The sequence below is a fragment of the Perca fluviatilis genome, chromosome 3, assembly GCF_010015445.1.
Source record: "Perca fluviatilis chromosome 3, GENO_Pfluv_1.0, whole genome shotgun sequence".
Classification (NCBI taxonomy): domain Eukaryota; kingdom Metazoa; phylum Chordata; class Actinopteri; order Perciformes; family Percidae; genus Perca; species Perca fluviatilis.
Window position 1 is genome coordinate 4,082,263 of NC_053114.1, and position 16,276 is coordinate 4,098,538.

General features: G+C 41.5%; 1 protein-coding gene across 1 annotated transcript in view; it reads left to right on the forward strand.

Moving 5' to 3' along the window:
- Window positions 1–16,276, forward strand: part of LOC120556182 (neural-cadherin-like) — a 279,033-nt gene that overhangs the window by 209,231 nt on the left and 53,526 nt on the right. Inside the window, exons 23-25 of the mRNA XM_039795609.1 lie at window positions 270–363; window positions 6,031–6,215; window positions 12,681–12,910. Of these exons, the coding sequence (XP_039651543.1) occupies window positions 270–363; window positions 6,031–6,215; window positions 12,681–12,910 (509 nt within the window). The remainder of the gene's footprint in view (window positions 1–269; window positions 364–6,030; window positions 6,216–12,680; window positions 12,911–16,276) is intronic.

A 16,276-nucleotide genomic window follows, 5' to 3' on the forward strand; every position in this document is an offset into this window, starting at 1 on the left:
GTATAATACTTGTGCATTTACTGTATGTATTGGCTTGATTTTCAAGGCTCATGGTTATAATGGTATTACATGCATAACACACTCTTAAATACATGGAGATATTGTAGACATGCTGAAAAGCAACACCTATTCTTAACCCTGAAAGCTTTTCCTGAATAAATGGAAGGCCAGCGCAGAGTAATATATTTGCTCTAAAAGCGTATATGCACAGAGTTAACGGTCATTTCAAACGGTAAACTGATGAACTGGTGTGTGTGTTCGGTTGTCAGGCCGTATGCCAACTACTGTGCTTGGAAAGGTCTACTCTCCGGACCCTGATGACTGGGACAACAAGACGTACGTCTTTGAAGGACATGTGCCAAGGTAAAAATGTGACTCTGCATCAACCATTCATTAATCATAACTCTATATATATATAGAGTCATAAGTCTCTATTTATATGTGTGTGTGTGTGTGTGTGTGTGTGTGTGTGTGTGTGTGTGTGTGTGTGTGTGTGTGGTGTGTGTGTGTGTCTGTGTACTGTAAATAGGTAATAATGTGACTCTTCATCAACCATTCATGAGTCATAAGTCTATTTATATATTGGGGCTGTCTATTGACTAAAACAATTTTACAAATTAAACAAATTAATTACATGCTTTGTTATTAATTAAATGAATTACATTGATATATGCCATGAGAAGCATTTAAAAATACTAAGGCTCTGTCCGCACCACAGTGGCCCCAGTTTGAGTCCGACCCGCAGCCCTTTGCTGCATGTCGTCCCCACTCTCTCTCCCCTTTCCTGTCTGTGAGCTACCTTATCAAATAAAGGCCATAAAAGCCCAAAAGAAATCTTACAAGAATATATTTCAAGTTACCTGAATCAATGAATAGACATTATTAGGGCTGGACCTGAATATTTGACTCCATTTCAGCTCAGCGTGAGACACTTTATAGCTGTGATTTACGGTCACCTTTCTTTCCTCTGCTTTGATCTCTCCTGACCCACACACAACTCGGCAGCCCGCTAACTTGTTGCTCTCGCTACCAAGATTAGCTGCTCCGTTTCAACAATGTTGTTGCTAAAGCATGTGCACGCAGGCTGAAGTTCATTCTGTTGGTATTACGCTTTGAGCATATAATGTAATGAAAACACTGAAACACTAGCACTATCACGCCCATCTCAGCCGAGAACGGAGAAAAGTCAAGTTATAACCGAGCAGTCTGAAGTCTGCCTGGTGTCGTTTTATGGCGATTTAATGAAGGTAAACGGCGTGTACAGCTGTACGTAATGCCGCTGCGCTCTGGTGCAGCACTGGCTGCTGAGTCCTTCCCGAGTCGTGCTGCTTCATTCACTGGGCCAAGCAAAGTTTTGTCATCTGCTTCCATCATGTTTACAACACTACTGTGTGTGGACGGTTGTATGTTCAGTGACTTACGAGTGTCTCTAATGTACCACATACATTCTGTTATGTTAGAGCTTGAATATACAGTATTGCAGCCGAACCAACAACCGCAAGGTGTACTTATTTTATTCAGATAGAAGTTGTTTTTGCTCCTTTTCCACACAGATTCACCCAGTACAGTAGGTGGTTATGAGAACAGAAAGCACAGTGATACAAGTCAATAAATCACCCTTATGTTTAATGTGTTTGCGCTCATGGAGTCTTGTGCTTAAGATTGTCCGGAAGCCATCATTACCATCTTCAGATATGTAGGCTATTTCGGCCACATGTTTTTGCTGGCCTGGAATCGTTGTTGCTTGCTGATAGATGATGGAGCTGTACTACTTAGGATGATCTGCACCGATAGGGATCACTGTGTTACACACTGCTTTCACACCCTGAGCCATGTTGCACTCCTAGCTTATCTTGCAGCACACTGCGTCTACATCAGATGTTTTGTTGCTGTGATTGATTTAGACATTTAAATAATGCAAAGCAACTGCACCCCTGAGTGAAATATCTCTCAGGAAGAGGAAGGCCAGATGCTTTTTTGCACCATGATCAATTCTGTAGACTCATGTACTAAAGAACTCCCTCAAACTTTGCAGAATTCAAATTGCTGTGTTTTACTGCTATTTGCTCCCTTTTGTTGCTGGCTTCCAATTACTTTTTTTACATTTCTCACCGATCCATCACAGCGTATACTTAATTTTTTATTTTTATAGGCCTAATTTGTTGTTGGCAGTGTGGTCAGCAATGCACTACCAAGCTGTGCCCCTTAAGTATTGATTAAGCTACAACGTCCTCATTAAATCAGCCTAATGATTCTGTAATGTCTAATTCAATTATTGTCCATCTTTTACCACCCTTTTCCTCCATTACCCCCCCATCCCGTCCAATCTTCCTCCTCAGGTTGATTCCTAATTTTTCATCTTTCCTTGTTTTTACTTTTGCTAATTAGTCCTGCTTTATCATGTGGAGGCCCTGGCCTGTTTCTGAAAATGCCCCCCTCCCACGAGATGTCCCTCTGCCAAAATGATAACATGTTTCACTTTTACACAATCGCAAATACACAGCAGGTACCAAATACTAGGGGTGCAAGATATATATCGACTCAATATCGTTATCGCAATATCACGTGGGGCAATATAACATCTAGGGGTGAAAGATATATCAACTCAATATCGTTATCGCAATATCACGTTGCGCAATGTTATATCTACGTGACAAATCCTATGGAGCGTACCATGTGTGTGCATATTTCAACAGAGTGATAGTGTAAGGGAAGAAATAGATAGAGACAACTAAACGGAATTAATCAGAGAAGAGAAAGAAAAGTTGTGTCCTGTTGTCTTTATTTATTTATTTTCTACTGTCCAACCAGTAAAACATGTCCTGTTCTGTAGACATGGTCCTTATTTATTTATTCAGGTTGGACCAGTCCAATATGACCGTCAGTTGAAATAAACCTTGTGTTGTATTTGTTATGAATCTATTTTGATACGTTTTCCCGTAACTTTTGTAATTTTACATATGTTTAAAAATATCTAAATTAATATGGATATCGTAATATCACATTTTGTCAATATCGTGCAACCCTACCAAATAGCACATACAGTGAAATTACATCACCCTACGACTACTTAGTCTTCATCTTCCAAACTGAGCTAAACTCAAACATTTTCTCTCTTCTCTTTCAAAGTCCAAGTCCAGTCTATATAGAGGACTCTGTGTACTATGAGGCATCACATTTCATGAAAGCTCTCATCTCTTGGTGTTTCAGACCTAAGTTGAGTTCAGAACACATTGTTTTCATCACTGCTGTACTGGCTTTTTACAAAACATAGCTGATCATAGTTCATTCTGGTCTGCTTTTTTCATTTCAGTGCATGAAATCAAACATTGTATACACTCTTGAGCTAGTCAATGTTTGGTGTTTTAGATCAATGGGCTGCATTGTAGTTGTATCGACTGTGTTGTTATGCTAAACAAACCGCACAGAAAGGAAATTAGTACGTTGATGTAGCACATCAATGAATCTTGTAGAATAGTTTAACTGCAAGTGTCCTGCTTTGACTTGAATAGAAGTGGCCAATAATGGAAGGCGCTGACATAAATGGTAATAAAATCAGGCTTCAGCTAATTGGAAAGTACCAAGTGGGAAAGTATTGGTAGTTTTAGCAGAGATGTGAAATTGTCTTTCAGTGAAACCTGAAATTAAGTGCTAGACCTAAAACGTAATCTACCCTCCACAGCATATGCTGTAAAATGACTTAATGTGGCCCTTGTCTCTACAAGTGGTTTATTATTTGATTTGCTAAGGTTCTGCAATGGATTTCCTCTATAATTACACCTGAATTAGCTTATTTACTGTGCAAGGCGAGCAAGGAGACAAGGACCAAGTGAAATTGCTTCCTCACATGTCTTTGTGCCTATTAGTCAGTCTCATTTTCCCCGTGCCGTCCTCTCCCTAATGCATCGTCTTTGCTTACTTTCTGTTATTGTCCCAGAGGGGCAATTAGTTTACAGCAAAAAAACACTAAAACACAGAATAAAACATGGAGCTGATGGGGATGAAAGAGTATTTGTATCGGTCTGTCTTCATCTTGGACAGTTGGAACAGGTCCTGCAGGAACCCGGACCGGGGAAAGGTGGTGAGCCTTTTATATCACGTCAAATTTATTTTTGATACAATCATGTTAGATACATGATTATGTATATAATACTGCACACCATACCTTCTGTCCTGAAGAAAAACCTGAATGCCAGTCAACATTTTGCCTTACCTTGCGACCTGTTTGCCAAGACTTTCTGTTGTATGCTAACATGATTAAAAGGCATTTTTATGTAAATGTTAGCATTGCTTCTGATTTGTGTTCACAAAGTGTGTGGTGGCCAGCAGGCAACAAGTTTGGAAGCTTAAAATGATGACACTGTTTTTAGCAATTACGTCACCCGACAAGATCATTAATGTTGAAAAATTCTGAAAAATCCCAGATTACCTTCAATGACAAGTAGAGATGTTCCAATATGATCCAGCACTGTACAAGTGTGAGTGGACTGATTCCTCTCTGTTTTATGTTCAATGACGATGTTTCAAAAACTCTGTCTTTCTACAATTGAAATAGTTTTGGCAAATTAACTTTTATGTTTGGTTAAGGTCAGGTTTAATGAAAAGGTTAACTACAGGTCTGTAACATGGCGTGAACTCCAATCTCCTGCATGAAAGTCCAACTCGCTACATGACAATCCACCACCCTGACTTTTCACCTCACTGCATTAAAGTGCTCATATTATGCTTTTTGACTTTTTACCTTTAGTTTATGGTGTTATATCTTTTTATGCGTGTTATAGGTTTAGAAAGTGAAAAAGTCCACCCCAAAGGGACTTGCCATCTTCCAGAGAAAACACTGTTCACAAACTGCTCCAAACTAGTCCAGCCTTTACTTCAGAGACAAACGTGCGTCACTTTGTAACACACGTTATAATGCTCGCCTAGTTGCTAGCGTGGCACGCCCTCAAACTCTGCTTCTGACTGGCTAGTAGTCCTTACCTAGCTACTGCACATGTGCGACTCCCAACAAAGATGGAACAGAAGTGAGATGTCTCACCCTGTAGCTAAAACAGAGAGCTCAACACACAGGGGGAAAAGATTGGCTGCAGCAATGTGCAGTACAAAAAAAATATAGTGTTTTTTTGAAAATGAAACCACATAAACCTATTCTGGTACAACCTCTAAATACAATTATGAACCTGAAAAGGAGCATAATATGAGCACTTTAAGGGTACACCACTACTTCCTCTATTGGCACTGAATGGTGGCGTTGGATGTAAATCTTGAGTTGCAGAAACGTCCGATATGGACGCAATTATTAGTGATACTTGCCTGGTATTTAATGATGATTGTATTGTAATCATAGTTCTATGAACACGGGAATAGTCCTCAAGCAGGGTAATGGGATTTACCTCTCACCCCAGCAGGTGCACATACTAGAAATTTGCTCAACACACACAACCAAGGACTAGCCCAACAATTTGAGCCCTATAAAAATGGTCCATGTCCATAATAATATTTCAAGAAGGCTGCATGTCCTGCTGTGACACCAACAGTGGACACCCACGGCAGAGCTTATGGGTAATATGAGTCACTACCTGTGAGGAGCAAGCCTTAACATATTGTATAATGTTGTAGCCCAGTTGACTGTGGCCCTATAGACAATAAGCATGCAGCCATGCTGAGCATTTATTTCCACTTAGCCAGTTACATGCCGACCTTTGATGGACAAATAACTGAAATTATTGGTCTCTGCAGACTCACAGAGACATCTGTGATCGCTTAATGACTAATCATTACCACGCCAGCGGTCAGTCCTACAAGTTTGACCCACTCAGGCTCCCAGCCCTTAGAAAATAACTCTGACTGGGCCATGCAGCAGTCACACTGTTCGCATGTGGAGAAATTGCAAGTTGGAAACACACCAGCATGTCTTGGACACTGGTAATTAATTAGAACAGAGGCATTACAGTTTCGTCATCTGAAATGAAAAAAAAATGAAACATTCAATCTGGTGTGGGTGTCTGTGTGTTTGTTTCTTTCCTTCAGTTACTTTATCCTGAACAAGCGAACAGGCTTCCTGATCATCAAGGAGAACGCCCCACCCGACATCTATCACTTCCAGGTCCGTGTGTCCGATGGAGTTTGGCCAGATGCCGTCTCTACTGTCACCGTGCACGTGAGGGAGCTGCGAGACGAGGCCATCTACAACTCAGGGTCTCTCCGCCTGGCAGGTGAGATAGACTCTACAGAGACACACACACACACACACACACACACTCCACATGTCCTCCTTGACTTTTGACTCCTTCCCAGTTGATGCTGTGTACGGTTTTGGTCCGGTGGTCACAGACAGCTGATGATGTTCATTCAGCCCCTTGTGCCGGTCCCTACAGCTGTCGAGTGTGATGTTACACTATGCTCCAGTTTGTAGATGACATCAGTTGCAAGTTGCTAAAGTTCTATACTAAAACCCTGTTTGATTCAGTAAAGAGCAGATGTATATACAGCTGTATAACATAATGCTGTAAATGGCAATTAAGTTCTAGTCCCGAACATTACACAGGAGTATAATTACTTACGCTTGAGGCTGACCTTTCTCCTCATAAAGGCAGGCACTGTAAATCCTGATACTCCCAGGTCCACAGAGATACTGCCCTTGACTTATAATTTCTAGTTTCATCTGCCGCTGCTTTGTATAACTTAAGTTCTGACATTCATGCCAAAGTGCTTGGCCCCTTTATGCTATTACAGCAACAGGTAGGACCTATAGCAATACCAATTCATGATTTGCTGATAAAAGTCGATGTTGCCTACAAAAAATGTGCTCGTCTTTGTACTGCTGACACGGCAGTGTCGGAGAATTTGCTCATTATTTGCGTACTTGTCTCCAGTCATGGAAAATTAATGAGCGCTGATTACTGTTTGCTCTAGTTGTTTGCAGTGTTTCGCAGGACTGTCACACTCTCAGTTAAATATGTTTCCTTAGCACAAGATTACACCCATTATTAATCCCTCACCCCTGACTCGGGGGGGATCTCGGTTGTCGTAGGTGCACACACAGAAAAGCCTGTTTCCATTACTTATGCTGGGAAAATAATTAGTAGAGAGGTTTTTTTGCTCAGCCAGCACGTTCTCCTCACATGCTGAGCAGCATCCATCATTACCTGATGTACAGCACATCGGCTGTCTGCTGCTCCGAATTAAATTCGCTTTAGAGAAATGGGACATGGCTGAAGGATTTTTATGATTTCAGTGATATTGAAATAGAAGCAGAGGGGGGAAGGCCAGAGGGTGCACTCCAAAGATGGGGGGCGGGGGGGGCGTAGAGGGGGATAGAGAGGGAAAGGAAAGGATGGGAGGGAGAGTTGAGCCTCATATAAGTAGATAAAAGGATTTGCCCATCATTCTGAAAACGGGGCTGATGTAAATTAACGTGCACCAAACCCAGGGACGGTATGGTGGCGCCCACACTTCAATGTCCCTGTGTTGTACGGGGATTGAATCCATTTGCAAAATGTAGACTTGCAAATGTGTGTTCAAGATGAATAATGGAAATCAAAATGAAAGCAACTGCTCCCAATTTTGGTTATTTTGTTTTTGTGAATGAAACTATTTTTCGTCCATTTATTTGGCAATAATCAGGTGAGGTTTGTTACCCACTTATTCCTAATGGGCGGTCACTTTACTGAGGGTTTTTAAATAGCAACACTGTTATCAAAGGGCTGTTAGCTGCACAGTGTGTTGATTTAATATGCCCTGGTTGTAACAGGAGGGACCTAAATTGAGAGCTACAGTGGAGAGCCCTTGTGTCAGCCACTGCTGTAAATACAGTGTCAAAATCACTTTTAACCTGCAGTTTAGCGTCAAACAGACTCACCAAAAATGTAGGTTTGAGGTTTCAAAGCAAAATGCAATATCAAGGATTAATGACTTTCATCATGAGGTGTAGGCAAGCTACCAAACAGTGGTGTGTGCGCGCGTGTGTGTGCGCGCGTGCGTGCACGCGTGTGTGTGCGCGCGCACACGTAGGATATGTAACAGAAGCCATTTCCAGGATTTTATTTTTCTATGTGGAGTTAACAGTCTCATTGATTCTCAGTCGCGGGGATTATGAAAATATTCTACTTATAGCATTACTTACACCGTCCTTGACATTCTAAATCCCATTTCAAGAACAAACGTGAAATGCAATGAGGACGCACAAAGCAAGCACTAGTTAAGTCTGCCTTGCTGAGATTAATTCTCTCTCTCACTCTCCCTCCCTCTTCCTTTCTCTCACACTCTCTCTCTCTCTCTCAATATTGATGGAAAGGTAAAGAATGTGGTAAACAAGTCCTTGAAATGTCCACATAACACTGTCTCACAGGGAAATGCAGAGTGCTCAGAGGTAACCAAAGCCCAATCATAAGCACATGATGTACACTCCATACAGCAGGCTGACGTGGTGTGTGTGTGTGTGTTACATGGTGAAGGCAGAAGGGCTGCGTTTATACAGAAACGGTTCCTGCCAAGAGAGTGTCCTTTAACACAAGAGGTGTCTTTTCACATGGCTCTTCCCTGTGAGCTGCATGCATTGTGGGATCAATACACAGAAACTGGGAAAATATCTGAGTTTGCTACTGCAGGGGTTATTTGTGAGATACACTTCCTTCACCTCCCTTACTGATATGACACTTAAGTTATCATTACTCATATCACCCCTTCTACTTGATGATACTTATGAGCCTGGTGTGTTCCATTAGAAGAGCAGCTAAAATGTAATGAAAGTATGTAAAAGTCAAGAAATGCCACAAAACCACATTGTGTGGTTTTTCTGTTCCCTTTTCTGTGGATGCGGAAAGATGTTAAGATCTCGTGTTGCACACCAACACGCCTACAAATGTGTCCCATCTATTTTCAGAATTGAATAATGGCTGCATCCAGAATCAGAAAAGCTTTATTGCCAAGTATGTTTTTTACACATACAAGGAATTTGTTTTGGTGTTGTAGGTGCATGTCCAGCGGTTATTTTCATTTCTAATTAGTACGACTCAGCCTGTCGTCAGGCTTGAAGCACAGACATTTATAACAGAAAGCCTGTGTTACATATTGGAGGTGTGGCGTTTACCAGGCAGATAGGGTCCAACAAACGATGCTATCAAGTTGCATTATGGGAAATATAATGATATTACAACATTATTGATATCTGCTACGTTTGGACAATTTCTGTGTTTTAGTTCCCCAATTATTCTTATTTGAATCACTTACAATAATTGTGGAAGATTGTACATGTTCTTATTTATCTGTTATTTTAATTTTATATTTTTTATATATATATATAAAATCGCTGGTGTACCCTTTTACTTTAAATTTAAAAAAGAATGATTCCATTAAATGTGTGCTTGCTTTGTCTGACCAACAGTCCAGACCTCAAAGAATTTCAATTTACTCTGCTGTCAAACTGACAGCAGTCTTTATGGTCAGTTAAAACTCCCTGGATCGTTGGGTGTGTTGCCTTGAGAGAGATTAACCCAAAGTCAACCGTCTCGTCTGTCTCTGGGCAAACGAGTGTGTTTCCCTACTGTTCCCCTGAGCTGTTCCTTTCTCACTGTGCGGTCCTGAAAAGAAAATGGTTTTAAACCATATGGCCATGGCATCACAGGTGACACGTTTGTCGGCTCACAAATCACATGAGAAACCAAAACAATCTTGAATTATTGTGTTTGTTTTAGAGAAAACAATCTACATTGAATACAGTTAGGGAGGAGAGATGTTTGCTTCAGCTGAGTGCCATCTGCGTAGTGCTGCACACAATTATGCATATTACCGATGTATTCTTACTGGCCTCATTAGCTACCCGTGTGTCTTTATGATTATGTGATACAAAGTTGAGAAAAGCTGGCAACAGGGACTTCCGTAAACACATCTCAGAATGGCGAAGATGATTAAAGCCCTACTTTCTTTGCATTGATACTTTGTTTTGTCTTTAAATATTTTTATTTTAAAATAAATAATTGCTATCATTTTTTCTCTACCTTAACTCCTTAACTATAGATAATCAACCAGTCACTCTTCCTTAAGTAGCGGTTTGCTTGCAGTGACTTCAGACACAGTATTGTAACATCTGCTTATCTTTTGTGGAAGCATATGTCGCTCCTTCCAAAAATGTTTCGAGTTAGTTTTCAAGACTTCAAAGTCTTCAAAACCTATTTACATTTGATTGACACGGTCTGAAGAACTTTAAAAGAAAACTCCACTGTTTTCCCGTGATGCAAAGACTTTAGTCAGGAAGAATCACAACAAACTGCACAAAGACTGTGATACTGTTTGTCCTTTCCCACCTTTTGTCTCAGTCTTTCTGACAACAGTATACCACTACATATTTATCCCTTTTTTGCACCTATTTGTGTGAAATCACAAGCCTACAGGCAGGAGGGTGTCTGTGAACCACCGCCTCGACTCCACTGAAGCCTCTGGGAAGGAGAGAGCTGTAGTGAAAAGTGAGGTTGGATCAAAGCCAGGTGCAAAGGCTGCCACTCTGTGTTAGGAGTTACTACCCTCTCCCTCCAGCCCCTATCCCCCCTGACTGTCTCTCTGTCTGCCTGTGTGCTTGTTTCTCCCACTGGACTGACTGATTGGAGCTGACATTAGCCTGGATCCCTCACGCTGTATCTGCTGAGCCCATTCTGAGCCCCCTGTCTTGTCTCTTAATGCCTAGGCTCTGTCTCCCTCTACACACTCACAAAACTAATCACCCTGCCCAACCATTTTTATATCTGTGTGTGTGTGTGTGTGTGTGTGTGTGTGTGTGTGTGTGTGTGTGTGTGTGTGTGTGTGTGTGTGTGTGTGTGTGTGTTTGTGTGTGAGTGTGTGAGAGAGAACCAGTTTGAGTCTCCGAATGTTCATTATGAAGACATTTTTGTGACGTAGGGCAGGTTCCGGTAGCCCGTCGAATCCGTTCTCAAGTTTAAGGAAAGGCTCACATTTGGTCTTAAAACAACAGTCACTGACTGTAGCCATGTTTCCATCCACACACTTTTATGCAAATTAAGTAATATTGGATGAAAAATGCCTTATGGACACAGTAAAATTCAATTGAATTTCATGAATATCGACAGAAAGTTTGTACGTTTGATCTCATTGAATTTTCTCTTAATAGGTAAACGGCTTATGCGATAAACGCTGGAAACGTCATTTGCCGAATATATAACGAATTAAGACTATGTTTTAGGTCATTTTATGGTTGCAACCCGCCATAAAATCTAAGAAGAATAAGTTTTAGGTCATTTCCTCCATGTATTTCCGCTTTCTTTGCAGACATGGCGACAGACTACAGTACAAGTGGACGAACGTCTATATAACAGTTTGGAGCGCTGTCGTTCCCAAACCACAGGCCGTCGCAGTTGTCGTCTGGCATTTATGTGCATCTGCATCATCATAGCGATGTTGTGATAGCGTTGTTGTTGTCTTATTATAGCTTGAGATGTCGCTATCAGCTGGCACACATGCACTATTACAACTTGTGCAATATTAATCATTTGTAGGTAGACACCGAATATTATCATACAGAACGTTTCAAACAAACATGACTACTGTTAGCGATGCCTGACGATTGAGCTCAGCCTCGTACACGGGAAGGGCAAGGAGGCATTTCATTGGTTGTTTCCAAGCGGACCGCGAGGCAGTGATTGGTGGGTATTTTCACAGGATTACAGCAGCTACAGATGACGGATCTTTTTCACTCCTTTTTCAGAGCCCATAAGTTATTTATTGCTGTCGGGGAGACTATTTTTCAAACAATATTTAAAAAATATTAAATATGTATATTGGAAATAGTTACCAACCCTGCATTTAAGAAAGGACCTCATTTACATTAAGGGAGTTCTCCACGGACCTAAAACGGGAACTCAAGGCCAACACCTACCTGCACTTTTAAGACCCAACATGGCTGAATTTGAGACCCAAAATTCTACCCAGGACCAGCCCTCCTTAAAACCTAAAGGGTCCATGAGCTTTGCCATTTTCGTTACCTTTTCTTCTTGTTGGTGGCTCTACTGCTAGTTGATTCTTGTCTGAGTCCAGATTGTTGCTATAATCAAACAAGTCTGAGATTATAGTGGCAGTCACGTCATCAGACCTGTTCTTAATCTTGACAACGGCCAATGGTCAGTAGAGCGATCTTAAAGTTGATCTTGTTGGTGTACCAGTACTTGTGGACGTTAACTGTCAAATTTGGTCCTTAAACATACAACTGTGGCATGCTTAACCACAGCTGCTGGACTATTTTGGGGAAAAATAACCATTTCTTCCTCAAGAGCCTGCTGTGGAGTATGATTAGAAATTAAACCACAAATTATTAACCCTCACGGTCACAGTAAGGTGTTGAAATCCACTTTCCAATCACTACCTTCGCCTTCACCTTCACCTGCACGCTCACACACACGCACACACACACACACACAGAGAGAAAAGCAGACATACTGTGCAGACAAAATCACCAACCAAACAAAAGATTTTGTCGGATAAAGTGAGCCATATTCAACCATTTATCATCAAATCTCCAGTCTTGAGTGTTGTGGAGTATTTTTTTAGTTTAGCACTTGGGCCCAGTCTAAAAAAAATAATTGGATTTATCCTTGAGCATGGGTGGAAATAATGAGGCCACTTCTATACATTCTACAATTCCAATCATGTGTGTGTCTGTGTGTGTTTCTCAGACATCACAGCAAAGGAGTTCATTGAACTGAGAGGGAAGCAGCGGAGCCGCTACGAGCTGCTGGTGGACTTCCTGTCTGAGATGCTCTCCGTTCCATCTGATGACGTCAACATCTTTAGCCTCATGGATGTGAAGGAGCGAATGCTGGATGTCCGCTTTGCTGTGCACGGAGGACCTGCCTTCCTCCAGCCTGAGAAAATCCATGGCTATGTGGCCGCCCACAAACAAAAGGTAGGTCATTGTCTGTGTTCTCTAGCCTTTTTATCCATATCGATACTTAAAGTGGACACAATACATGTCTTACAATCTGGTTGTTTTGTTGGCTGATCTGACCGATTTAATTGATTGACAAGACAACCTCTTGAATAGCACGCACGTAATCTACATAACATAATCCAACCAAATGCCCACCAGTGAGCAAGGCACTGGAAAAGTCAAGCCACAGAGAAATCAAACGTGGGGCTCTTGTTGGTTGCAGGCAGCAGTTTTGCCTCTGGCAATGTTTTTGGCTGAAGCCTGAGGTGAAATCCAACAAATCAAATATGTCAGTCAAAATGTGGTACATTGTCTCTGTTTGCTGGATGCAGGACTGGAAATTCTACAAACAACATAGTACACAAACCCAACTAAATCACTATTAAAACAAGAGCAGTGTCAAATAGTTTGGACTCATCCTGGACAAGAAACTAATTTTAGAACAACACACTTCTGACATCCGTAAATACTGTGAAAAAACAATCCGTAACCTCCGAGCCTTTTCTCATGCTTCCCACCTTGGGTTATTTTTCAGGAATAGCTTTTTTTTTAACTGATTTGAATGTGTATGCAGGGTTTTCCCTTTCTATCTAACACAACGGTTGGCAGTCTTTTGTATTATTGGCAGCCGCCTTGGTTGAAAATGGTAACAACAACGCAAAGGCTTTTTTTATGCCTTTTATCATCAACTGCTTCGACGTGCTTATACCTACGCACGGCAGTCGAGTGTGAAGGCAACGGGGGGTGACACATCAACGATTGTGATAATGAATTAAAGTTATACGTGAGGCAAATAAATGTGTTTGAAATTAAAGTGAGGTTTAGCTTAAATTACAAAAGTAAACAGGTTTTTAAGGGTGTTGATTGAGAAATCTAAGAGTGTCTGGGGAACTGGCTGAAGGTATGCGGAGGCATTTGAGGGCTGGCTGGCGTAGCAGGAGGTGATGGCGGGCTGACCACAAGAATCACAGAGCAGGGGAACTCTGGAGCACTGGTTGGACTGCTGTGGCACGCTGGTAAATGCATACAGGAAAAAAACTCTTAATTAGTCCAGAAATCCAAAAATACATGAAGAAAAATACTACAAAACTTGAAGTCTCACGCACACTAGGAAAACTCAGGTTAGTTACCAGAAAACACAAGAGCAATGAGCCACTGAACTATGCCGACTGCATCGGTATAACCTGGCAAAGGAGTGGCGTCCTGACCAGGCTGTTACGGGTGGAGTGATTACGAGATGCGTGCCAGGTGCGTCTTGTTACAGAGACCCAGCTCAGGCAGCCACGGTTTCTGCTGCACACTGCCAGGGAGAGAAACAGAAAAACCCACCAAACACAAAATCCCAAGACATCGAAAACAAACACCACCATGACAATAGGGGGATATCGAACCCCAGTAGCCAGAAATTCCAGTTTAATTTGTTTATCCAATCTAAAATTGAATAAAGCTTTGACAGGGGGGGCGTGCGGGGGGGTTCTCCCAAATGTGTTGCACATACAGTGGCATTGTTTACTGCGGTTACCATGGGTACTGCAGCAGCAAACGGCATATCTAGCTCTATTAGTATCAAACATTTTCAAACAACAACCAACCCTAGAAATAAACACAGCTGTTTGCCACTCATGTCTGAAATAATGCAATAGGTTGGCATTTCATTTCCAGAATTAAAATGAAGATAATGGCTGAAGATAAAAGGCAGAGAACAGAGGAGGACACAGAGATGTGACAGGCTATTTAGGCTATTTTAAAATTTTTAGACTAGGACAGTTTAATACACTGTCAATGTCTCCTCTGGTCCAACACTTTCTTAATAAGCCAGCCAGATGAGACAGTTCAGCAGGAAAGTAAATGTCAGTCTGAGACTCAAACCAGAAAAGAGTGAGTTATATACGAGTTACTGAAATAGTGAGAAAAAAGCTTGCAAGTAAAAATTAACTCCAAATTTTTTTTATATCGAACAGTCAGCACTTGAAAAGTGGATTTGACCCAGCATGGTCCAAAAGCCATAGCTGGCTTATGAACACACATAATGGGAATGTTGTGTGTTCTCAAAAATCACAATCCCTCACGCCATGTTCTTTTCATAAAGCAGCCACTCTAAAGGTGCACGCACAAACTGTGTACACCACGCATGCCACACACGTTTTCCAGCCTTTTCTGGTGTGTATGTGTCTTCTAGATGGATAACAAAGTATCTGCTCATCTAAACCTGTCTAACCTGCTTCCACAACAGTGTTTGCTTGTTATGGTGGGCATTGCAGCAGCAACATTCTTGGTTCCCACCTGGGGTTCTCCTTTGATCACTCCTGCCTGAAAACAGCGCTCCGTTGCAGTCCAGGCCAGTGGACACAAAATGAACACAAAAACATCAGAAGTATGTATTATTCAACATTGTTGCTCATTTGTCCTGAAAACTTTCTCAATTTATTTTCCATCACTCAGAGTTGGACATGACAGGAAAACGAGATGCCACAGCCAAGTGAGCATTTCACCGGTCTGAGAGATTTAGGACATTTTCAATCACATCATGTTTCACTAAAGATCAATCAATGTACAGTAACAGACAAAGGTTTCGACACACTTTGCCATTCACTTAAATGAGAAAAGTGTGTCCAATCTTTTGACTGCTACTGTACAGGGTGAAAGACATAGACCTCCAACTCTTTTAACCTCCAAGCTCAACATAATATCTTTACCATAACTCTTCTGTAAAGGTTGCTTTTATATTTTGATTGGCGTCTTTTGTAAGTGCAGGGTTGTGTGCTTGGAGCCTCTTTCCTTGTAATGATGATATCAGTGGAAGCAGCGCAGCTTCGTTTACACCTGGCACTGAGATAGATTATCAGGCCAGGGCCTTTCTGTGGAGAGTTTTCATTTTGCCCACATGTTCACATGGGTTTTGTCAAGGTCCTCTGGTTTCCTCCCATAGTCCAAAGACCTGCAGGTTTGGGAAACTGAAGATGTGTATGGTGGGATACTTTACTGTACCTCTGTGTAGTCTGTTGAGCATTTATTTTTGTTAGCCATGAGATCTTTGCCCGGTTGACACCAGACCCTTCTCAGTTGTAACTGAGAGTGGGTCTGGGCAAGCTTCATTCACAGCCTATTTCCAAAGGGAGTATGGAGTACCAACGGACGCCGCTCAAATGCCTCTCAAATGCCTCTCAAATATTTGTTTGTTTGTACTCGTATTTGTTTGTTTGTACTCGTTTAAAATATCTAAGTGTTCTGATCGCAGTTTTATCTGTATATCTTCAACTTCCATGCACGATTAACTCTTTAGTGATCGATCTCCATGACCGGTTAAAATGAAATGGACTGTGGGATGCATACTGCTGGTAG